The following is a 23,261-nucleotide window of genomic DNA, read 5'->3' as shown; positions in this document are numbered from 1 at the left end:
CTCCTTACTTCGAATATCGACCGCCCTCGGTCGATCTACCAACGATTTAACTAAAAAAAAAAAAAAAAAAAAATAGTGCATAGTAAGATAGCAAAAGTTCAAGTAAAACGAGAGTGTAGAAGAGTATGAACGCATCTAGTTTTGTTCGTCCGTTGTTCCTGCAAGGGCGTGAGGATCAATGAATTGTGTGACTTCAATGGAGGAGGAGGAGCGAGGGTGGTATGGTATGAGACGAAAAGCAGCATATTTGAGTTTGGACACACTGCCGTCGAGCTCTGCGAGTCGATATGAGCTGCCTAGGGAACGTGAGATGACGACCATCGGTCCGAAATAGCGTGGTTTGCATTTGGCGTTTGACGCCGCTTCAATCTTCTTATTGAGGACAAGGACGAGATCGCCTTGCTTGAATGCGTAGTCGTGGATGGTATTTGCGAAACGACGCTCGAAGTTGCGGATGGATGTAAAGCGACTTTTGAGTATACGCGCGTGCATGTCAGCGAAGTCGTCATCTCGCTTGGCTAGTTGCCGGCAGCGTATGGCCAATAATTCAGTGGTGGAGAGTTGAGATGTGATATCAGGGAGGAGAAAGGTGGCTTCGGTGATGTCGAAGGGAAGGAGAGGCTCAATGCCATGCGCCATGAAAAACGGACTGTGACCTGTGGATTTCCGCGTGGTAACTCGGTCAGCCCAGAAGACATGGTGAGCTAGAGTGGGCCATTCAGTAATGTCACCGTTGCAGGCTTTTACAAGTGAGTCGCGAATGGTGCGGTGTGAGCGTTCGACAACACCGTTGGCCTTCGAATTATATGCCGAGATCCGGATGTGCCGAATGTGATACTTTTGGGCGAGCCAGTCAAGCGCGGAGACAAAGGGCGTCCCGTTATCGGTTACTATCTCCTCAAGTCCTCCCCATCTACACAAGATCTCTTCAAAAATAAATGCACCCAAGGTGCGTCCCGTTTCTTTTCTCAACATCCTAAACTCTGGCCAATTCGTCAAGGAACAGCGTGCTTGAACGATGTACGAATATCCGTGAGATGCTGGCATATACATGGAGTCGGTGAAGGCTTTGCGGAAGAGAGGAGCCGGGATCGAGACAGTCGGAGGGAGTATGACCTTCTCGTTGGACCGAATTTGACATTGGTGGCATGTTTTTAGGTACCAGGCGAGATCAGTGTCAAGAGAGGGCCACCAAACGCGATCTGCGATCGTTCGTCGCGTGGCATAGAAACCCTTGTGTCCGAGTTTGTCATGAGTGTCGTTGAGGATGCGATATCGATCTGGTAAGAAGACGACTAGCTGGTTGCGTCCTGATGGCTCCTTTCGCCAAAGGCGAGATCCCTGGAGGAAAAACTGTCGAGCGCGCTTGAGAAGGCGTCTCTGATCCTTGATGGGTAAGTCAGCTGGAAAGGATAGTGTGTCGAGATAAGTCTGAATGGTGGAAAGGTCGTTGTCGAGGCGGCGAGTGCTGTCGTTGCTAGGGATTTCAACGAGTGAGTGCAAGCTCGAAGTAAGGACCAGGGCATTGAAAACTCTTCCAGTGAACCATTCCTCATCAACCTCCCTTGCTATCCACAACCCGCATCCCAGTATCTCGTCAACCCACTTTTCAACTTCTTCTGTCGTCTCTTCTCCATCGTCGTCGTCTTCAGGTGCTGCGGGGCGTCGGGATAAGCCGTCTGCTGCAACGTGTTTGTTGCCAGGAACGTGTCGAAGAGTAAAGTCAAAAAGGGAAATTCCGGTGATCCAACGATTGACAGCGGCGTTAGGTTGAATATCGGGATTGTTGAGCATGCCCCGAATATACTTTGCGTCTACCTCGATAGTGAAGCGTTTGAGTCCTATGAGCCACACTTTCGCTGCCTTGAGCGCTCTGAAGAGTCCGTACAATTCAATTTTCGCTTGAGAATATCGACACTCTCGCTCGTTCCAAGTAATTGACCCGAATCTTGCAGGTCGCCGGCGGTTCTCGCTATCGAGCTGAAACAGGATCCAACCGCAAGCTATGTGCGAGGAATCTACGGCTAAGATGACTTCATGCGGGGAGGAGTAATCAATGGGGCGAATAGCAGGAGAACATGTGATGGCGTCTTTGATGGTGTCCATGGCTTTTTGGGCATAGGTGTCCCAATTGAATTCGACGTTAGCACGGGTGAGATTTGTCAACGGACGAGTGATGGTAGCATAATCTCTAATCCAGTTGCGAACGGTACCTGCGGTCCCGAGAAATGCACGAACTTCGGTTCTAGTTGTGCAGGGAGGCCAATTCCTGATTTTTGAGACCTTCGTCTTGTCCGGGATGCGTCCGTCGTAATTGCAAAGCTGTCCGACGACAAGGACTTCAGGTACGCACAAAAATAACTTCTTTGCTGAAACAGTAGCACCTGCGTGCTTGAGTCGGTGCAGGACTCGATTGACGTCTACGCAGTGCTCCCATACGAATCTACGTATTCCGGCATTCTCGGGGATGAGCTCAAATGATCCGTCTTTTGTCTCGTAACGGGTGTGAGGTCCGAGGACGTTCACATCGTCCTGGAAATTGGGTGCGACGTCGAGTTCGGCTTGAAGGATGAATGCCACGTCATTCTGGAACACCGCTGGAGAATCGGTCCAACCTTGGGGAAGGACTGTGAGACGATAAGTGCCGAGGGGAGTTTGGAAGGTGGTGATATCACGGGATTCTTCAGCGAGAGCGCGGTGGTCGAACCCAACGAACAAGTCCATCATTGTATATATAGCGCGTCCCGCACATTGTTCTGCAAAAAGCTCTACGTAAGGCATAGTTGCTGCGTCTTTGACAGTGACGGAGTTGAGTTGTTGGAGATCATGGACTATGCGAATGGTTCCGTTCTTTTTCGCAACGCAGAACCAACGGGATTGGTATGACGAGTTCGAGGGTTCATAGACGCCCGACGCTATCTTTGACTTGATAAGTTTGACGACTTCTTCCTTGATCCCGGGTGGGATGGGTGGCTGACGGTGTGTCCAGGGAATGTGCTCGATGGTGGGGATAACAACTGGAGGGAAGTAGTCGTCGCGAAAGCGGCCTTTCTCCGTCTCGTCCCATGCGAGAGCTACTTCGTTGTTGGTTAGGATTTGTGCCGCAAGTTTTCGTTCTTCCGGCCATAGGAACTCGTTTTGGAGTACACCGAGCTCGTTCATTCGTTCCTTCGTGAGTCGTTGACCAGGTGTGAATCCTGAAGGAGTTGGGGAAAGGGGAGGGAGTGAAAGGAGTGGATCCTCTGGAAATTTGCGAATGATGCGGGCATGTGCGGGCATAGTGGTAGGGACAGGTCTGACTTTATTGGCAACTTTCTTGTAGGCGAAGGAGCGGCGTACTGGGTCGATGACGAAATGCTCTTGGAGAAGGAATTCAGAGAGGGAGGAAAGGGTGAGGCGAGAAGTGGGGATAGCATGGTATATGTCCATCGAACTGGTAGGCCTGGTAGCATGGTAAATGTCCGTCGAGCTGGCCGGTTTGATAGCATGGTAAATGTCCGTTGAACTGGTCGGCTTGATAGCATGGTAAATGTCCGTTGAACTGGTCGGTGGAGTGCGCAGGGTGGACAGAGCGGCGAAGAAGGTTCGAGGGGAGAAAGCGGAAGCAAGTACTGAAGCTGTTAATGCGAGGGAGGGGTGAGGCCAAGGCCGTGGGGTGGTTTTGACTGTGCGAACTATATTCGGATCCCTGGGATCATGTACTGAGACGTGGACATTTTCAGTGTCTTCAGCTTTGGAGAGACGGACCAGCCGTTGCCAAGGTCGACCCAATAGTAGACGATACGGGGCATCTGGTACGACGTAGGCATGAGCCCAGGTTTTGATTCCCTCAACATCTATTTCCAACATTTCTAGACACCCAGCCATCTCTTGAGACCCTCCGTTAGCCGTTTGCATGCGCATCCTTACGTTCTGGTTGATGGGTGCGTTCGTCTTCCTCCAAACATCTTCACGAATTACGACAATCTCCGATCCTTCGTCCAACAGTCCAAGCTCGGAGTGAGTTCCATTCAACATGACACTAATCTCTCGTAGTGGCGTAGCATGCTCGATTTGCAAGGGAGGGGGACTCGTCAAGCTGGTTGTGAGCGCGTTTTCAGGATGGATGGGGGCGATCGTGGGCACTCGTTGGGTGCGCGAATAGTCAACGGCTTCCTTTCTTAGGTCCGGACTTATTGAAAGAAGATCGGATATGGTTAGGTGAGGGATGGGGGTGTTGAGGATAGTCTCGTAGAGACGTTTTGCTGCGTCAGGTACGGCTGCTCTCGATTCGTACCTGAAGGCTGGCTCTTTCCTTACTTCAGCGTTGGCGCTCTCGCCGATATCAGAGGATGTTGGAGGGGTAGGGGTTGTTATGGAAGTAGGGTTTGAGGCCGAACGCGTGGTGGATGTGGCCGTGGGGATTGAAACAGAACGCGTGGCGGGCGAATGGTTAGTGGGCTGAACATTTGTGGCACCTTCCTTTGCGGCTTTGGATTTGGAACGCGTTATAGCGAGCGTTCCAGCTGTCTGGTCTTCTGTTTCCTCCTCGATAGTAACTATCACTGCGTGGTTCTCTACTACTGGATCGCACTGCAGAAAATAGGACTCGGTGACGAATGCCGAACTAGGAATGTCTGATGGCGGAGGTGGAGGGTTAAGTTCTTGGCGAGAGGTTTCTACAGGGATAGAGTTTGATCCTGTAGCTGGGGTGGAAGAGCGTACAGGGGCATATCTGGCATCGATCACCTGTTGGAACGTTTCATCCCCGTATCGTCGTATACGAGATCGATCGGGGTACGCAAAGTAAGGCCCATCTCGGATAATTCTTCCTGCTCGTAAATACTCTCCGGCAATTGCGCAAGTGCGCATCACGTGGGGCCCTCCGCAGAAGAAACATTTTGGACTTGGTAAGGAATTCGAGGGGGAGTGAATGGGAGGGAGGGGGAGATAGGGTAGGGCATGCGTCGTCGAGGAATTTGCGAGAGTTTGTCGCGATTTGGGAGGTGCCCATGCCTGTGCTGCTGCTGGTGCGAGGCAGACGAGACGAGTATAACATCCGGAATAGGCCACGTCTCCAATATCTAATCCATGCATCTTTCGAGCAAGATCCTCCACTTCGTCGATGGTAGATTTGACTGGAGGGGCGGGGGGTGCTGCAAAGGCTACTCGTTTGGTCAGAACCTCCTTCCTAGCGTCCTTTCTCTCATCTTCTTCGTCTGAATCCCATGGAACTGGAACCTTAACTCGGGTCGTTCGTCCTTCCCGTATGGTACGTATTCGGGTAGCTATGGGCTCATTCAGATCAGCGTCGAAGGCGTCGTCAGAGAACACGAATCGGCCAGCTTTGAGTACTTCTTCAAAGTCTGTGGCTTCCGTTCTTGAATAAGCCGGGTTCTTCAGCTCAAGGCGTCTGTCAATAGCCCGTCGGGTGGTGGCTGGTAACCCCTGCCAGAAGTACCTGTCGCGTTCTCGTGTCGATATTTTGCCATTTGCAACGAGCCAGTGCGCTATGGGACGAAATTGGCGGTAATATTGTAAGAGCTCCGTTTCGGTCGAGATATCGTTGTCGACGTTGCTGATTACGATGCGCTCCAAATCCCGTATAGTATAACGCTGGCCTTTGGCAGCACCAGAGTATTGGGCCAGAATACTATCTTTAAAGACGGAGAAATCTCTACTTTCGTAGCCCGTTAACGTCACCCAGAAGCGTTTCGTTTGAATATCCACATATCGAACGATTGTCTTGCATTTTTCTGCGGGAGTAAGTGTGCAAGCGTCGGCTAAGTCTTCGAAGAGCTCGAAGAACTCCAGTAGTTCCGAGGTCTCGCCATTGAACGATGGGGCTTTGGTGGAGTTGGCACCCGGCATTGCGTTAATGCCTCTAGATGCGTTGGACATTTTTGACGAGGATGAGGATGTGGGTACGTGGTGTGCAAAAGGATTAGGTTGGGGCTGAGGTACCGTAGAGGTCGAATTTTGGGCGGGGAGTGTCGGTAACGGAGCGGCTGAAGCTACAACTGGGGCGTTAGAGAACGCGGCAGCTTTATGAGTGAGAGTGTTGGGTAGAGCTGTGGGTACACGAAGGGAGTCTGGCGGAGGTATAGGAGGGAGTGATTTTGCAGGGGGGATGGTTTCGTTGGAGGCAGGGAGATGAGGAGTTTCGGGCTCGAATACGGCTGGTCTGAGGATGAACGTTGGTTGAGGGATGACAGGGAAGAGAAGGTTTGTGTGGGGAGAAGGTCCTATGGTTTCGTCGTCCGAAAGAGAAGACTCAGATGGTCCTTCGGAAGTGTCTGCGCTCGATTGTACTGATTGGTGGCGGACTGGCGTTCGGAGAAGGCTGAGAGACAATGGTTGTGTTAAGGATAGAGTAGATGGGGAGTCAACTGTGTTAGCACGGTTTCGGTTCTTCTTGGGGGCCAGCGCAGGTGGCTGTTTCTCGAGGTGAATCTGCGCGTTAGGATGATAATATTTTGAAATAGTTATAATAGGGGTGGTCTAGAGACCGGGTATTGATCGAGTCAGACTAGAGGACCCAGATAGATCCGCGAATCTAATTCGAAGTGCGAAGGGGTGTTAAAACAATCCCCTCGCGGTGGGCTCCAAAATATGTAAGGCTGCTATTGAGTTCGACGGGGATTGTACCCTTGGTGTCGGAAATGAAACTGACGCGAGAGTTAGAGAGAGTATGATAACGAGCGGATCGGGATTCAGAGTAGAGGACTCTCAGAGGGATGGACTGCGTGCATCTAGTGGGAAGATAAAGATTCTCTGTTGAAAAAAATGTACATGGTTGTATTTAAGTTGCGAGAGTGTAAGGGTCCTCGCTGTTACGAGATTGAAGGTTTTTGTGAGACGGAAAATAGGTGGCGCTGCGCCTGACAGGGTAGAGCTGCGGGAATGAGTGAGGGTACGAAATATTTGAATGAAGGTGGTATTAGGTGGCTTGCCGTGCACAGGAATAACGAAAGTTTCGTAGCGGCTTGACTGTTTTTAGGGCAATAGAGTGAAAATGAGACGAATTAACGAGAGAAAGGGTTTGTGAATGTCCAGGGTTTCGTATGAGGGTGAGTGAAGGACCGATCTAGTTGTCGACGATAACGAAACATGAAGGTAAGAAAGGAGGATGTATCCGCGTGACTCGGATGCGAAGCGTAGTGCTTCTTCGCATCAGTGAGTCACATGGCTGACTGGACACGTGTCCTTATGTCTCGTTGAGAAGGTATAGTCGGGGTGTACAGGATATGCGATCCTTACAGACCGATCACCCTGCTGAACACCGACTATAAGATCCTCACGAAAGCACTAGCTATGCAATTAGCACGAGAAGTACACTCACTGATTCACTCCGACCAAAGCAGCTTCATACCTAAACGCTCCATTTTCGACCCCATACGTCTGGCAAGACTAATGATCGAATATGCAGACATTGCTGAGGAAAACGGTGTCCTAATTGCGCTCGATCAAGAAAAAGCATATGACAGAATAAAACATGACTACCTAATAACAACCCTCGAAGCCTTCCAGCTCCCACAAACCTTCATCACGACGGTCAAGGCCCTGTATAAAAATGCACACACTAAGGTGGCAATAAACGGCATACTAAGTGCCCCGTTCCGAGTCACCAGAGGGGTACGCCAAGGCGACCCCCTCTCATGCCTCCTCTTCGACCTCGCAATTGAACCATTAGCATGCACACTACGAAAATCAGAAAAACTCACAGGCTACAACATACCGGGACTAACAGACAAAATAATAGTAAACCTATATGCCGATGACACCACCATATACCTAAATGAGACGGACAAATACAGTGACCTAGAAACAATACTATCAAAGTGGTGTCGCGCATCTGGAGCAAAATTCAACCTCGAAAAAACCGAAATAATACCAATAGGATCAAAAACGCACCATGACAGAGTAATACGAACACGGCAACCAAACCACCTCGAACCACCACTAAGCAACGACATTAGAATAGCACCGGACAGCCACCCCATAAGGTCTTTAGGCGCCTGGATTGGTAACAAAACCAATGATGTAACCCCATGGGAACCGATACTGAACAATGTCAACATAGCACTGAAAAAATGGCAAAAAGGCCACCCAACTCTAGACGGAAAAAAACTAATAGTACAAATGATCGCAGGCGGCATGACACAATTCCTAACTAAAGCCCAAGGTATGCCAAAGAACATTGAAGCCGCAATGACAAAGATCATACGCAACTTCATCTGGAACAATGCACGCACCCCCCCCCATTAGCCTAGAACAAATGCACCGCCCAAAAGAAGAAGGCGGAATCGGCCTACTCGACATCAAATCAAGAAATGAAGCAATAGAAGTGACATGGGTAAAATCGTACCTAGATCTTTCCCCGTCCAGACCAACATGGGCCTCGATAATGGACCTAATACTGAACAAAATAAGACCGAAACACAACAATAATGAAAACACTAACCCATTCCTCACATCATGGGTCCCTCCGACAAGAGGCCCCAGAGTGACATCCCTACCTCGCGAAGCACAAATGATACTAAAAACAGCGAAAAAACTCAACATCAGTTTCGCACCGATAAAACTCTCAAAAGAACTTAAGAAAAGTCTCCCATCATGGTGCCATCCAGGCGCACCTAAGAACACGTACCACAAATCAAAAAATAAATGCCTAATAGACACGCATAAATCGGACAACATCAAACACCTTCTAAAAATCAGGAAAAGACTAACGCGAATCAGCGAGAACGACCAACACTTCCCGAGAAAAACATGCCCCTGTACCGCATGTAATAAAGACTGAGAAGAAGGATGCAATAACCCTCACACCTGCGCCCAATACGCAAATGAAATCCTGTTTAAAATCGCACCCAAATTTAACACCAAAACAAAACCGAAAAAAGACGGACTATCACTAACTCACCGCAGAAAAGAAAAGAACTATCAGACACACCAAAGACGACAAGGGGAAATCCTCTTCGATCCCACAGTAACGATACGATCCAGCCTATCAGAATGCTTCAGAATCTTCCTAGACCCAAACAACACATCACTCACCCCAGCACACCGCCTACAAGCACCGACAAGGGGCCTCAATCTCATACAGGACAACATGACCATCTTCACTGACGGCTCATGCTTGAACAATGGAAAAGAAAACGCACAAAGTGGATGCGGAATATGGATCGGAGAAAACCACCCCAAAAACCTCGCCTTCAGAATCCCAGGACAGAAACACTCAAACCAGATAGCAGAACTGTCAGCAATACTACTAGCACTGCAACGAACAGAACCATACATACCTATAACCTTTGTAACCGACTCCAGGTATGCCATTGATAGCTTAACCAAACACCTCCCACATTGGGAAGACACCGGATGGATCGGCATCGCAAATAGTGAATATATAAGAGCAACAGCATACCATCTACGAAGACGGTCAGCCCAAACCGCATTCATATGGGTAAAAGGACACAACGGACATCAAGGAAACGAACATGCCGATAGACTGGCAAAAGAAGGAGCAAACAAACCACAGCCAGACGAATTAAACTTAACCGTACCAAGTGAATTCAACCTACAAGGAGCAAAACTGTCAGCCATCTCACAATCCCTCGCATACAAAGGCATAAGAGAAAACAGACCAACGATCCCGAGACAAAAAACCACGAACAACCTGGACGTTACCAGATTTGCAATACAAGAAATAACCGGACACCTAGAAACAGATGCCAGCATTTGGGAGAATAGCAGACACAAAGATATATCTCGCAAGACGAGACAGTTCCTGTACAAAGCCATGCACGGTGCACATAAAATCGGAGAATACTGGTCAAAAATACCAACATATGAACATCGGGCGAAATGCACCCACTGCAACGCAGACAACGAATCCCTAGAACACATTTTGATCAACTGCCCAAATAATACCAGCTCACTAATCTGGTCCCTAGCCAAACGAACATGGCCCCTAAAATTTGGTAACTGGCCAAGGATAAGCATAGGAACAGTCCTAGGATGCGGAAACATAAACCTACCACCGTTAACTAGACAAAATAACCCACCCGACAATCAACCAGCGAACAACTCACAAAAAGGCGCCTCCAGACTCCTGAAAATTCTGATATCCGAATCCGCGTACCTAATATGGACGATGAGGTGCGACAGAACAATAAACGGCACCACATACACAAAACAAACAATCACAAAACGATGGACATCAACCATAAATAAACAACTACAAATAGACAGACTCACAGCGAGAAGAATTAACCGCACCTCACCTTTCCAACAGCTCGTTACATCCACGTGGAAAGAAATAATCACCTCAAACAACCCCCTTCCAAAGAACTGGGCTATCGCCCTAGAGGTTTTAGTGGGTATTAAGCCGCCCAGGCCCTCTTCGAACGAGGCAACCAGGTAGCCACAGAGCCCCACACACCCCACAAAATGGGAGTGCGTAAATGCATTTTTCCTCGGACCGGAACCCTATGTGTTCCGCTATAGCGCGTATTTGTAGAGCTAGATTTTGTCAGTTGCTACAAATATATATCGCTTGTCTAAAAAAAAAAAAAAAAAAAAAAAAAATACATGATTACTTAAGCTGCCTTAAATGGACTCGACTGTAAAGTCTTACACTTGCGTTGATAAATCCACACATCGTACTCGATAAACTGCGACTCTACGAACCACCACGACAATACTAAATGATCATGCGGCACTATTGAGAGCTCAGCTTAGGCCCTGCGTAGCACGTCTGGCAAACTTGGCACCTATGTACTACTTGGAGGCAAGTCACGGTAACCTTCCGTTTGGTTTGGTTCAAACCCATGAACGGGAGGTCATGGTGAGTGTGCCGCATCTCCGGTTCAACTCTGTTTTTAGGGCGTTGTCTTCACGCGCATGGACTCATTGACAACGGTATATTTCAAGCTAGAATTTATTGTAGTGCGCCAATCAAGATGCCAGGCTGAGTTCCTTCGGCATGGCAGCCTCTGGAAGTCACCGATGACGTCGATCACGTACGACATCCTTTTTACTGACCTGTGATTGGTCCCCTACCGAGTCGTCGAAACATGATAAATAGCGGTCGTCAGCCAGGACGAACACAAGTGTTCCTTCTTCCTTCTTTCTCTCACATCGCTATCAGAAATTACAATACATTCTTTACTATTTTCATACTATCTAGCATCATGGTTCAACTAGTTTCTCGCTTCGCCGCCCTCCTCGCCTTTTGTCTCCTCGCGTCTGCTACTCCTGTCTTTCCTTCTCCGAGTCCATACGTGTCTCTCAGCGCAGGCTTAGTCGATCCTACTCCGGGCCCTAATGGTACTCACGCCAACCACACCACTAGGGCTCTCGATATTCTTGTCACCAGCCCTAATGGGACTCATTCCAACCACACTTCTAAGGCTGTCGCTGTCACCGACAAACACCCCGTACACGTCATCGAACAGCACCCAGGTTCTCAGTCCCACGAACAAGCTCAGGGACAAGCTCCAGTATGTTGTACACACTTATAATACTGAAACCCTCACCTCGTTAATCGACGGTGCAGATTACCGATGTGCAGAACACCCCCAGCGTGCAACACGACGTTGTCGTGGATAAGAATGCTCAAGTCCAGCCTAGTCAGAATAAAGACAAGCCAGTATGTCGTCGCGCCTGACAAGCACCATCTTTTCGCTGACTCAACTTCCCAGACGCAATCACATAGCGCTGCTGCTACAGCAAGTCCCTCTCCAGGCAAGGGCAAGAGGTACGACGATGGTCAGTACCACCCGAACCCTTCGTACGACGATGGCCAGTATCACCCCAACCCCACGTATAACAATGGCCAGGATACTCCTACAAATACCGCCGCGACGGATACGTCTTCTCCTACTCCCACCCAGACATTTGACGACGGATTGTACCACCCCAATACATCCTACGACGATGGCCAGTATCATCCCAATACAGCTTACGATGATGGCCAGTATCACAATGCCGCTCTTGCAGACCCTGTCCCCGTTGCGATTCCCAACCCAGGCGCGTCTATATTGAATGTCGTACTCAATGCAGTACCCGGCACCGGAACAGCGACCCCGACGTCCCAAACGGGCTCCACTGCGCCCGCGACGACGAATTCTCCAACAACAATAGCCTCCTCCACGTCTGCAAGGGAGACTGTCACGGCCACGTCTGGAACTACTACCACGACAGCAGCCAATCCCACTGAGACTGCAATGCGCGCCGTAGCTGGCGCTGGAAAACGCTCGGACGATGGCCATTATCACCCTGCTTCGAAGTTTGACGACGGCGGGTACCATCCCAATCCCATGTTCAACGACGGCAAATATCACGTCGGTACCAAAGGCAAACGCTTGGATGATAGCAAGTACCACCCTGATCCGAAGATGAACGACGGTCAGTACCATCCGAATCCCATGTTCAACGACGGCAAGTATCACGTTGGTACCAAAGGCAAACGCTCAGATGATGGCAAGTACCACCTTGATTCAAAGATGAACGACGGTCAGTACCATCCCAATTCAAACGTCGATGACGGCAAGTACCACCCGGGAAAGTATCATGAGAAGAGAGGGTTGACGCATCAGGATAAGGTGCGCGCTGTTAGGAGAAGAGCCACCCAATACTAGGCTTGGGAAGTTGTAAGCACTACTTATTGGACTTTGATGCAAATGTCGCTCTTTCAAATAAACCTTTTACGTTCTCCCAAATGCAATAAGGATCAGAGAGCTTTAACATTTTTTGAAATCATTGAGCGTGTGTCCGCGTGGCGAGCCTCTTTCAACATTCCGGAATGCGGATTTTGCTAAGCATGAGAAATCTGACTGTTACACGGTACTTAGCCAGTAAATCGTGAAGTTTGCGACTTCCCAATTTATTAGGATGGTCCTGGCGAACTTTGAAGACAAAGCCACTGCTATGGACAGTCCAGAATCCAAAGCGCAGCTATGGCAAGGCCAATCACAAGTGACACAAGCAATCTCGGTCACTCACGCGATCTGAAACATTCAATCCCCTTCAACATCTGCATATGATTCACAACAATGCATTCCCAAGGCTTTTGATGGTCTCTGTGCAACTTCTATTGGATAGAGCACTTCAATCCCAGCGCTTGAGAATCGTCGAGTGTTGGAATGACTTACCCCCACCAATCACCCCTTTTTCGAACCGAGTGCTACCGCCTTTGGAAAGATCAGGGTTTTTTTATAGGGCTCACCGATCTCAATCTCAGTCCAGTGCATGTCTCTATCACCGGCGACGAAGATCTAGACCTCGTTTCCGCTTGGCTGAAAATGAAACATTTTCACCTTGACACGGCTTGGGGGTAGCCCGCTTGAGCGTGTTGGATACGTTGATAAAGAGGTCTGCGCGCTAGTTTCTTCACTTTGCTAGGACCGTCCAAGGTCCAGTCCAGTCCCTCTAGTCACAATAAGGAGCTATTATCTGAGTCTGAACATCTACCTTGATATTCATTAGTTGGGCCCCAACATGACATCCGCGGTCAAGCAGGTGGTGGGACAACAACTATCAGTGGTGGCTCATAATTATCAGGCCATTGCCAAATCTAGCCTCCAGCTCTCGATTGGCAGCAGTCTCATCGATGAGTCTGCGAATATCCATCCAGTATTTAGATTGAGTCCGACAATTTATACTTCGACTCCTTCGGAATATTGGGTGTCGCAAGACGGAGTTTGCAACAAAATAAATCTCATCCTGGGATGTTACATAATATTACTTAATGATTGGCCCACCGAATTTACGTCAAACCTCGTTTTCGAGGAAATCGACCATTCACCAAAGTAATAATTTATTCACTCGCCGAGACCTGAGGCTTGAACGTTGGAACGTATGTTGAACGTTTTATCCCCAGGTCTGACGAGAGACTAGTCAATTTTGATCAATCACACAATCCGAAACATTCGATCGATCATTTTCAACAAAGACATGATTCACAAACTTGGCCGTCGTACCAGGTTGGTGCGTCTGATTACTTTGAGTTCTGAACTTTCCCACTTCTTAGCTTCTCGCGATCGCATGCGTGTCGCAGATCCTCAAGTTGCCTAGGTTGCGCCATCCAGAATCTCCGAGACTTCGAACAATAACTACCCCGGACGACCACGAGTCAACATTTTGCCTTTTGACACTTGTTCTATCGCGGTAATTTTTGGCCCGAGTTCGGTGAGAAACATATCATTGTACCAGATACTGCCTCACTGGAAGACTGATCGATAACCGCCCAATGTTCAGTTGTGATTAGTACCAATGCATGCCTGTCTGTTGATCCCAGAGATGTTGAAAGCCATATTCGCGGAACTGACGCAGGTCACAGAGAGCGGTGTTCAACCATCATTTACCACTCTGTACCACCTGGCATTGACGTGTCGAGCTTTCCGAGAGCTGGCACTGGATGCCCTATGGGCACATATTCAAACGCCAGATATGCTTGTCATGTGGCTGCCTCAAGACGCTCGTTCTCAAGCTGTAAAATTCACCGTGAGGGGTCGCACCATGTTGGATATCTGTGGATTTAGTATGGTGAGTCTGGTGCTCTTCTCTTTCGACTGCAGTTCATGGTATATATCGATTTAGCGGCTTCTCCGACCCTTGGTCGACGATGATTGGGTTACTTTTCAAAAGTACGCGTGTCGCGTGCGCTCACTCACTTTCGAAAGATATGATGACTGGAAAGCTCGTAAGCTGCACGATAGTGCTGTGCTCGCTCTTCTCAACTCTCCTGCTTCGCCATCCTCCCCGTTCTCTCTCCTCCGCGAGCTGTACTGGAATGACCAACGCGACGTGCTTCTCCCTTGCCTTCGGCGCTGCATTTCCAACTCCCTTACTCGACTAGTCATCCATTCGGAGCTTTGGCCATCAGCAATGGTCGATCTCGTTGCAGGTCTGGGAAAAGCTTGTCCCTTGATCAAAGAATTTTCTTGCTCGATGCCACCCGCTAGTGCATGCACCATGCTTTCTGATATTGTCATGTGCTGGGATAATTTGGAAATATTAGAGACGGGAGCAGTGAATGCACAGACATTGCAGCATCTTGCGTCCCTGAAGAAGCTGAGGGAGCTGAAGATGCTCGTGCCAGAAGGTCACAGCCTGGACCTGGACCCGACTTCGACGTTCAGCGTCATGTTTTCATTGGACAAATTCAGCATAACCGCTGCAAGGATCGAGCTACTTCTCGCTTTTTTGGGGCCCTTGAAAATTTCTGCCAAGTGCGTGAATCTGCGAATCGACGCGGCTTCGAATGCGGGCGATCTCAACCACCTACTTTCCTCCCTTACTGAGCATTTCCAACCCAATGTTCTAAAATCGTTGGGTGTTTGGGTGGATCGTCCCGGCCATTTCGACGATCACTCCCTTTTCGAACTGCCTATTTCTGCCTTGCAAAAGATACGGGCATTTACAGGGCTCACTAATCTTGATCTCAGTTCAGTGCATGTCACTATCACCGACGACGAAGTTCTAGACCTCATTTCCGCTTGGCCGCAAATGGAATGTCTTTACCTTGCTACTAGCTGGGACTGGGGAGTCACCTTTTTGGGAGTGACATTTAGTGGGCTTGCGGGTATCCTTGAGCGCTGTCCAAATTTGCGGTCCCTAGGGGTCAACCTAGACACCTCGCCCCCCTACGACTCACCTGTCCATGTCAGTGACCAATATACCGGCATTGCCAGGGAAAAAGTCACTGACCTCGATGTTGGGCATGCGGAATGCGAAGATGTTGAGGTCATTGGCAACATGCTAGCTGGGATGTGTCCCAATTTGACCCACATCTATCGCGCGGATCCCATAGGTATAGATTACGAAGACCCTTCTGATCAGAATGAATGGTTTGAAGGTGCAGATAGATGGAAAAAGGTCGAGAGTTTTATCATTCAGAAGAGAATGGAACTGGCGCAGAACAATGGTGAGTGCGTTTCACACTCGCGTAGCCGTGGTTTCACGTGGCCTAGTGTAGGACGATGATATACTAGTTGGTTGGTTGATGCTACTCAAGTGAACAATTCTTGTACAAGACGACTGCCGTGTATTATTAGAAGGAACCACTCAACATAGACATCGGGCAAGCATGCTCAACTGTTGTAATAATGCTTTACTTGTAATGTGGACATTGCACGGAGGAGGAAGATTCACAAAGGTTTCTGTCTAGAATATCTTCTGACACTATCGTTGGCTGACCATAAAATTTGCGCAACAGACTACAGATCTTTGGACGCAGGTGAACCAAGACATCGACGCGGCAGACCGGAAGGTTCGTACTGATATTGTTACGATATTCAAACTTCGGTGTTTCAGGCGTGCAGCGCCTGTTGACAATGAGATATCGGCTAATACACCTCGCGTGACTCGGGCTTCGGATACGCTGGTTGGAGCTACCTCAGCCGACATCCACAACTTGAACGGTCTTGACCATCCTGATCTGGGAATATTGAGCAAGAAGTTGAAACACGGTCGGCCAGGGCGGAGGTGACAGGGGACGAGGACGGGGTCAGGGCCAGGAAGTTGAACAGTGCGACTGAGCATAGATTTGTTGCCGCAAAGTCTGATAGGAGCAATCGTTATCACGTTCATCTAGAACCTTTTGTACGTTAGAGCTGATGCGAAGCTCCGGCCCAATATGTTATACGAAATTTGTGCCTACACGGCGGGATACTGAATTAAGCTGAAGGTCAAACCCATATACATCTCCGAGTCTGCCCGGTGCTCGCTGTGTCGACTTGGCATTATTGTGTTATTGACATTGACAAGACTTGATCTTGGCAACTCTGTTTATGATAACGCTTGGCGCTCCACAAGCAAGCAAAGCGCCTGGTTCAGGTACCCGTCTGGGTCTGCAGCTGTTAGCTAGGGCAAGAGGGACATGATGCCAGCGTGTAGCACATCCGGACCGGGATTATATAATTATTTTTAGTGTTTCACTTTTCCTTTTGTGCACTTATCGGATCAAACTTGGTAGAAGAAGAAGTAAGAACTTCGAGGGGATAGAGCGTGTAGTCCGTGCCGGTGAAACTTGCAAATGATCTGAGTCGACCATAACAGCATATACCGCGCTCAGCGCCCACTCAAGTTTGGCAAGCGATCTCACGGGATCTACACCTTTTTACCTTATCAAAAGAACCTGTGATTCGAATACAGGGAAGGTAACTCCATCTGCCATAAAATGGGGCAGCCGACGACAGTGCTCGACGCCAGTTTTTTTTTAATCAGATACGCCCACTGTGTCAACGGTCTGTTCTGGAATCTATGCTCAACTCCGTTGACCAGAGTCTTGGGTCTGCTCCGTCGGCCGGCTCTCAGGTGAACCAGACAGTCACGGTTGGCAAACATCCGAGTCATTCTTCACCTCGCACATTCCGGGAAATTTTCAACGAGTTCACTGCTCCCTTCACGCTGAGTCTAGTGCTCGAGAATAAGGGTAATGTTGCTCGTGATCATCTTGCATCAGAGCGAACATATCTTGCCTATATTCGCACAAGTCTCGCATGCGCGAGTGCTGGAGTAGGTAAGAATGACTTGTATATCTATGCCCATCGCAATCGCTTACAAGTAGAGCCGAATTAACAGCCCTTGTACAGCTGTTCACGCTTTCTAGTTCCACAAACACAAATATCTACAATCAACGAGAGCGCTTTGCTCGCCCACTTGGCGCCATAGTGGTGCTTTTGGGGTTGTTCATCCTAGTTTATGGCGAGTCTTATAATTGCATTTTATAATACATTCTCATCAGTTGTAGGCCTCGTACGCTACTTCATGACCCAGGCAGCCCTCGTACGCGGTTTCTTCCCGGTGGCACGCAATTCTATTGCTACCATAGCATTTTCTCTCGGGGCCGTCGTTGTCATAGTTTTTGGGGTGTTAGTTGCTGAAACTCGAAACTAGAGTCTAGGGCTGGTCACTGTAACCCCGTATATGGTTACAGCAGTACAATTGTACGGTAGCCATACGGGTACTGCCCGTATTGTACCGTATATCATACCTCGATACCCTCGACAGTAGTGACAGTATGGGTCGCCGTACCATCATACGGCCGGCTATACGGCTATACGGTAGACGAAACAACACTGAAGTACAATAGCTAGATGTAACATCAATTAATCATGATCACGGTGATAGCATTTACCAGGTCGAGGGGAAATAGCACCACAGCCACCTGGAAATGTACTCGAGAGCCGACTGTGACGGTAGAGCCTAAACAGTGTGCAAGCCTATAGACGGTAGTTCTGAGCAGCTTGAACTCATCAGGAATAGCGAGAGTATCGGCCAGAGGCGAGAGGTAGGATATCCTGAGCGGCCTGGTCAGAGGCATCGAAGTCCTCCACGGGCAGTCTATAGTACTATCCCCGAGCCCATCCATCAAGTTCGTTGGGCGTGTTTGTACCGAACTGTCAACAATCTTTTGCGTGGTTCAAGTGCAGTTTAAACACCTTCGAACGATAGTGGCCGCAGGCCGCCTATTCGGGGGACAAGGACTATAACGAAATAAGTCGTTAAAACACTGTAAATATCAAGAGAACACTTACGAGAAGATTACATGCAAAATAGTGATTCGTCGAACTTTGTATAATAGTCCGATATGCTTTGATGAACGAGTCTTTGAGAGTCGAGACGTAGAATACTTGCTGGGTGATGTGTTATCGTGCAACGCACACAGAAACTCTCGCAGTCCACGGAAAATGGCATGAGTAGCCGACAGTATCGAACGTCGAGAAGTTTGAGTAGTGCCAGCATTGCTGCTAGTAGTAGGTCGTTGATATCAAGAGGTGTGCCCAGCGGCCCGTCAGTCAAACCGTGAAAACCGTGACTCATGGTAGCTCACGGTGGACCATCATAGCACTAAGTCACACTCTTATGTTGAACACTACAGCTGGTTTCTCTACGTCAACTTATTTCACTTCATGCTCGTAGTGGGAACATCTACTCAAACTTTCTTCGTCCTGCAGAAGGAGACCTCGCCTCAATAAGAGTAAATGAAGTCAGCGGTCGCTTTCGAGCACTTTTTCAGGCTGCCTGTAAACACTCTTCGATTGGCTTAGCAGATACAAAGAGGATATCCAAGTTAATAAGAATGCAAAGGTGCGCCGCATATCATAATGCCGGTCCGTCAGCCCGACCCTTGCGCCAGACTGAACTCCAATTCGGGAGTTCTCCCTCTGTCTGCCTCCACAATATGAAACACTTGGTTTGGAGCCGCAGCGTCAGATTTTCATGACCACAACCCTAGATTTGTACCCCATTATTCCACCAATGCCAAAATCAATTCTCTCCTCAATCTCTGATACCGTCACTCTTCTTCTAAATACTCCAATTGTTCCTCCGCTGTCCAAACCAACAAAGGACGTCGCACTCACCGAGTTACCTCATTCGACTCCTCGACGACGTGCGGAAGCACTGGAGCTGGAAAGATCTAGGAACGTAGATTTGGCGGCTGGAGATATGGGTCCGCAGCAGGTAAGCAATTTAGGATGGCTCTGTCTCTCATCTAACGGTCTGGCAGAGGATCTCAGACGAAAGCGGACGTACGAGTACTCAGAGTTACGGAAGTAGCGATCGATCTGTAAGAGATGACCTGCCTACTGGGATGGTGGAGCCAGTCGCACATCAACTGTCCAGACGGTCATCGTATATACAGGCGAGTGTGACTTATATTCACTCAAATTGCTCAGTTTTGACCATGCATAATCAGGAAGAATTAGAGCCTGACCTACGTCTAGCAATGAATGCTGAACGCGCAATGAGCTGAGCAGAAACGTAGTTCAGGTGTGCAGATTGTAACACTTCAAGTTAGTTGTATGATCTCCGAAGGTGTGGCGGGATCTATTACAACACAGCAAGTCTAGTTGATTGCTTTAATCGATTATAGCTATTCAATTCGTATAATATAAACATGCTATCAGTATCAACGCAAGTTTTCAGGCGTGAAGAATGTATTGCGTATTACTTCTTGAACACCCTCAAGAGTACCAACCATATTGTGAGAACCAGTGGAAGTTTTGAGTAGGGTGATGCGTTCTCCAAAACCATCGAACTGATCCATTATCCCGAAATTCGGGATGACGGTACGGGTCAGTAAGGACTCTCGTGTTTCCCTTCGCGTGACCAATTGAGAATGGTACTCGCTCCACTGCTGTGTTGACCACAACTCTTGACTTTCTGGTGGAGAGATGGGAGGAAGATATGGTTCCAGGAGAGCGTCAAATAGAGCGTCGGAATGGGTATGTGAGATATCCCAATCATCCTCCGCGTGCAGTATCAATATCGGTACCTTGAGTTTCTGGACGTAAACTGGTGAGGTGCTAGATAACCTAGGAATAGGACATTTACGTACTGATATCACCGACAAAGTGTCAAACTTGTGGACGAGAAAACTCTTATAAATACCTTTGAGACGCACAAAATCAGGGTATGTCGGTGTCTGGGAATGATTTTGCCAGACTTACCGGCCGCTCGAGGTATCATATTAATGGGTAACATGACAGGAAATACACCGAAAATGTTATACGTATCGATCAGGGTATGAAGCGAGGAGAAAGGAGACATAAGGACGGTGCCTCTGAACTTGACGCCATCTTCGGAGAGGCTGACAGAGAGACTGGAAGCAACTGCAGTTCCCAAGCTATGTCCCACTATAAGGACATCCTGCGGTGAAGCACCTTGCGCGATCAACCAATCCCACGCAGCTCTTGCATCTAGTGACAAGCCGTCCTCAGTAGGTGTACCTGGATTATCCCCGAATCCACGATAATCTATTGCTAGGACATTTGCGTCCAGGCGCGAGGTGAACCCAGAATATAGGCGAACACGCATGTCTAGAGCCCGCGTAGCAGCATTGCCATGGAAAAAGAGCACAGTTGGACGCTGTGCCACGGCTTCTGAGATGTGCAACTCTGCGGCAGATGGAAGCGGGGGAAAGGGCAAGTTGTGATAGATGGCATCTGAGAGAATGAACCATGCGCCGAGAGTGTGGTTGTCCACAGTCTGAATTTTGATGTTCGCCGTTTTCCCAGCTAACGTATCCATAATCAATCTAATGAGTTTCGAAAGAAATGGACCGGATGGAGTAAAACGTACGGGCAAGACCATGCCTTTCCGGTGCATCGAAATGTGCGTTCCAAGGTAGCTTCAAGGCGTTCATGTACAGAATGCTTAATTACGCCTCGAGTTCTACATGCGCCATTGTAAAGGATGAATGATTGGACTTACTGAGACTGGACCCAGGGCACTGCTAGAAGAATGACTGCCCCTAGGTAGAGAAACCCGAGGACCGCGAAAACCTTTCTAAGCCGTGGAAACAAACCATCGTTGTCTGGTTGAATGGACATAAAGAAGTAGTACTGGTATATACAGTGAGGCGGTGACTGTTAGGTTGATGTGTATTACCTAATAATACTACATCTGCCCATAAATCAAATTCATGTCCTGCTTGTCAGAATAGTATATCCTGTTGAGTCTCTGCTTCGCTCAATCATTTGTGCAAACACTTCCGACTCGCGGAGGACGATCTACTCCTCGATTTATGCACTTCTCGATGGACTTTGACCCGTCGGGACTGGCATTTGGGCCCGTGGACACTCACTGCCCAAATTAGTGCCCCAAAACCTTCAAAATGGTTTCTGCTCAGTCATATTATCTCCGTCATTGGAAACAACTAATCACAAGTTGCAGTCTCAGGCAGAGCGATTTGTGCAATATTACATAATAAAATATCCTTTGGTGCGCAGAAAAGATGTTGTCTGCACCCTAAAATCTGCACACTGGCACCCTCATATTCAATCGTGGAAACATTCAGGGACATCAACGAGCCCTAGCGTACGTTGCAAACCGTTACAACCCGACTCGGCGCCGCACCATGGCCACTTCGTAACGTGTCGTTGCGTGGACGCGGACTGCAGTTATTATTCTATGACTGTGCAAGACTGTGCAAGCTTCTTCATCCCCTCATGGTCTATATGACTATGTATAGGTCCAAGTCAGTTCTCATGCTCTCTTCTATGATCACAGAAGTCACGCTGGACAGGCAAACACCGTAAAACAAACTCTTGGAGTTGATTTTGGTATTTCAGATATTGGTCTATTGATCATCCACTTCTTCGGATCATCGGTTTGATACAGCTGCAGACATTCCTACGATACACTTCATCCTCACAGGAGGGTCAACAGAGGCGCAGCTGGTCTAGGCCTTGGTACAATTGGCGGATTACGTCTGTAAATCTGTTGCAGCGCAACACACGCCGCATCTAATACAAATCCGTTGGCCCCCGAGATCCCCGTGGTTCTACCGAGAACAAGAATGCAGGGAAGTGCAAAAAAGTAATTCTTCATATTCGTGCTCCAAGTAGACAGAATGTCTGATTCACCTTCGCGCAGACTAATAACAGTGGCAATTATCGAGCTTACACTCGCAAGTGTACGAATGGTCAAATGGGAATTGCGATACTCTCACGACGGCTATCCACACCAGTATGCTTCGAATGATGTTACTCGATGAAGAGCTCGAGAGTGCTGCCGAGCCTGCTCGGGTTGATAAATTTTCAGCAGAGGGAGCTATTTACGCCTCGACGGATACTACGAATAGCTTGTAGAACGAACCATGCTTGACGAAACCAGGTACGTGGTCACTGTGTAGAAAATTAGCATGGAAGGAAAGCAGTGCATCTCATTGCGCTGTATAGCATTGGTAGTATCACTATCTTCGAAGAGACATCTTGCCACTGTTCCACCTGCTGCAGCTTTCACGCCTGATTTATCCTGCACTGCATTACTTTGGCTTGTCGTGATGGTGTTCTTTACTTGGCAGTCATAAATGTCCCAGAAACCCTCAAAGTTGGACCGTTCGCAGCTCACTCGATTTCGGAATGCCTTGTCAAAACCCTGACACGAGTAATGGACTTCATGGGCTGCTGAACTCATCCCTCTTGAACATCCAGAAGAAATGCGCATCTGGGGTCGGCGAGCGGTTCCTTTTACAGAGATGTCCAACAAGGAAGTCATTAAGAAGTAGGGTATCCAGTGAGACGGACATTTGAGATCCCTGTTCGATCTCGATGGCAAATGACCGTACATACGTGCTAGGGTTGGCGAAGTACTACGCTAGGAGACTGGATGAGGTAAGAGTCGACTGCAGCCAAGACCTTCCTACGCGTCCCATTTAGTTGATCGCAGATCTGGTCGTGCCACGTACGTATTACAGTGCAATCTTCACCCTGATTTGAAAATTTTTATTCCATTAGTACTTTGACTTATGTACTTGGTACTCGTGTTTG

The 23,261-nt window shown here is 48.5% G+C and overlaps 6 protein-coding genes across 6 annotated transcripts; 5 read left to right on the top strand and 1 right to left on the bottom strand.

Annotated features, from left to right (window-relative positions):
- Positions 1-9,634: 9,634 nt before the first annotated feature.
- On the top strand, positions 9,635-10,402 carry EDB93DRAFT_1087751 (uncharacterized protein; the record flags this gene model as incomplete). Its single annotated transcript, XM_041446073.1, has 1 exon — positions 9,635-10,402. A coding segment is annotated over one exon (768 nt), but the record flags the coding sequence as incomplete, so codon positions are not given.
- A 769-nt stretch (positions 10,403-11,171) lies between these two features.
- Positions 11,172-12,711, top strand: EDB93DRAFT_1208067 (uncharacterized protein; the record flags this gene model as incomplete). The annotated part of the gene is made up of 3 exons (XM_041451011.1): positions 11,172-11,393; positions 11,736-11,984; positions 12,201-12,711. 3 exons carry the CDS (start codon positions 11,172-11,174, stop codon positions 12,618-12,620), a joined length of 891 nt encoding a protein of 296 aa, XP_041306403.1. The 3' UTR covers positions 12,621-12,711.
- Positions 12,712-13,783: 1,072 nt separating this feature from the next.
- On the top strand, positions 13,784-16,003 carry EDB93DRAFT_550535 (uncharacterized protein). Its single transcript, XM_041456693.1, has 4 exons — positions 13,784-14,169; positions 14,239-14,526; positions 14,581-15,907; positions 15,954-16,003. Exons 2-4 carry the CDS (start codon positions 14,254-14,256, stop codon positions 15,956-15,958), a joined length of 1,605 nt encoding a protein of 534 aa, XP_041306402.1. The 5' UTR covers positions 13,784-14,169; positions 14,239-14,253; the 3' UTR covers positions 15,959-16,003.
- Positions 16,004-17,004: 1,001 nt separating this feature from the next.
- EDB93DRAFT_1228555 (uncharacterized protein) lies at positions 17,005-17,880 on the top strand (the record flags this gene model as incomplete). The annotated part of the gene is made up of 4 exons (XM_041451254.1): positions 17,005-17,141; positions 17,194-17,503; positions 17,566-17,671; positions 17,694-17,880. Exons 2-4 carry the CDS (start codon positions 17,245-17,247, stop codon positions 17,878-17,880), a joined length of 552 nt encoding a protein of 183 aa, XP_041306401.1. The 5' UTR covers positions 17,005-17,141; positions 17,194-17,244.
- A 1,326-nt stretch (positions 17,881-19,206) lies between these two features.
- Positions 19,207-19,741, top strand: EDB93DRAFT_1251788 (uncharacterized protein; the record flags this gene model as incomplete). Its single annotated transcript, XM_041453203.1, has 3 exons — positions 19,207-19,449; positions 19,496-19,636; positions 19,685-19,741. The coding sequence occupies 3 exons, from the start codon at positions 19,207-19,209 to the stop codon at positions 19,739-19,741; spliced, it is 441 nt and encodes a 146-aa protein (XP_041306400.1).
- A 90-nt stretch (positions 19,742-19,831) lies between these two features.
- EDB93DRAFT_1154342 (Alpha/Beta hydrolase protein) lies at positions 19,832-21,374 on the bottom strand. The gene is made up of 5 exons (XM_041449822.1): positions 21,202-21,374; positions 21,070-21,143; positions 20,439-21,005; positions 20,327-20,379; positions 19,832-20,272 (listed from the first exon to the last, which is right to left on the bottom strand). The coding sequence occupies exons 1-5, from the start codon at positions 21,318-21,320 to the stop codon at positions 19,898-19,900; spliced, it is 1,188 nt and encodes a 395-aa protein (XP_041306399.1). The 5' UTR covers positions 21,321-21,374; the 3' UTR covers positions 19,832-19,897.
- Between the last annotated feature and the right edge of the window lie 1,887 nt (positions 21,375-23,261).

Source organism: Suillus bovinus (genome assembly GCF_016758785.1).
Source record: "Suillus bovinus strain UH-Sbo-P2 chromosome Unknown EDB93scaffold_39, whole genome shotgun sequence".
Taxonomy (NCBI): domain Eukaryota; kingdom Fungi; phylum Basidiomycota; class Agaricomycetes; order Boletales; family Suillaceae; genus Suillus; species Suillus bovinus.
This window is presented reverse-complemented; position numbering and strand designations above follow the sequence as displayed.

Coding starts and splice junctions, on each gene's coding strand:
- EDB93DRAFT_550535 (XM_041456693.1), top strand. CDS start 14,254: ATGCATGCCTGTCTGTTGATCCCAGAGATGTTGAAAGCCATATTCGCG. Junction 14,527..14,580: donor ATATCTGTGGATTTAGTATG/GTGAGTCTGGTG, acceptor ATATCGATTTAG/CGGCTTCTCCGACCCTTGGT.
- EDB93DRAFT_1154342 (XM_041449822.1), bottom strand. CDS start 21,320: ATGTCCATTCAACCAGACAACGATGGTTTGTTTCCACGGCTTAGAAAG. Junction 21,144..21,201: donor GTGCCCTGGGTCCAGTCTCA/GTAAGTCCAATC, acceptor GGCGTAATTAAG/CATTCTGTACATGAACGCCT. Junction 20,380..20,438: donor TATGATACCTCGAGCGGCCG/GTAAGTCTGGCA, acceptor TGCGTCTCAAAG/GTATTTATAAGAGTTTTCTC.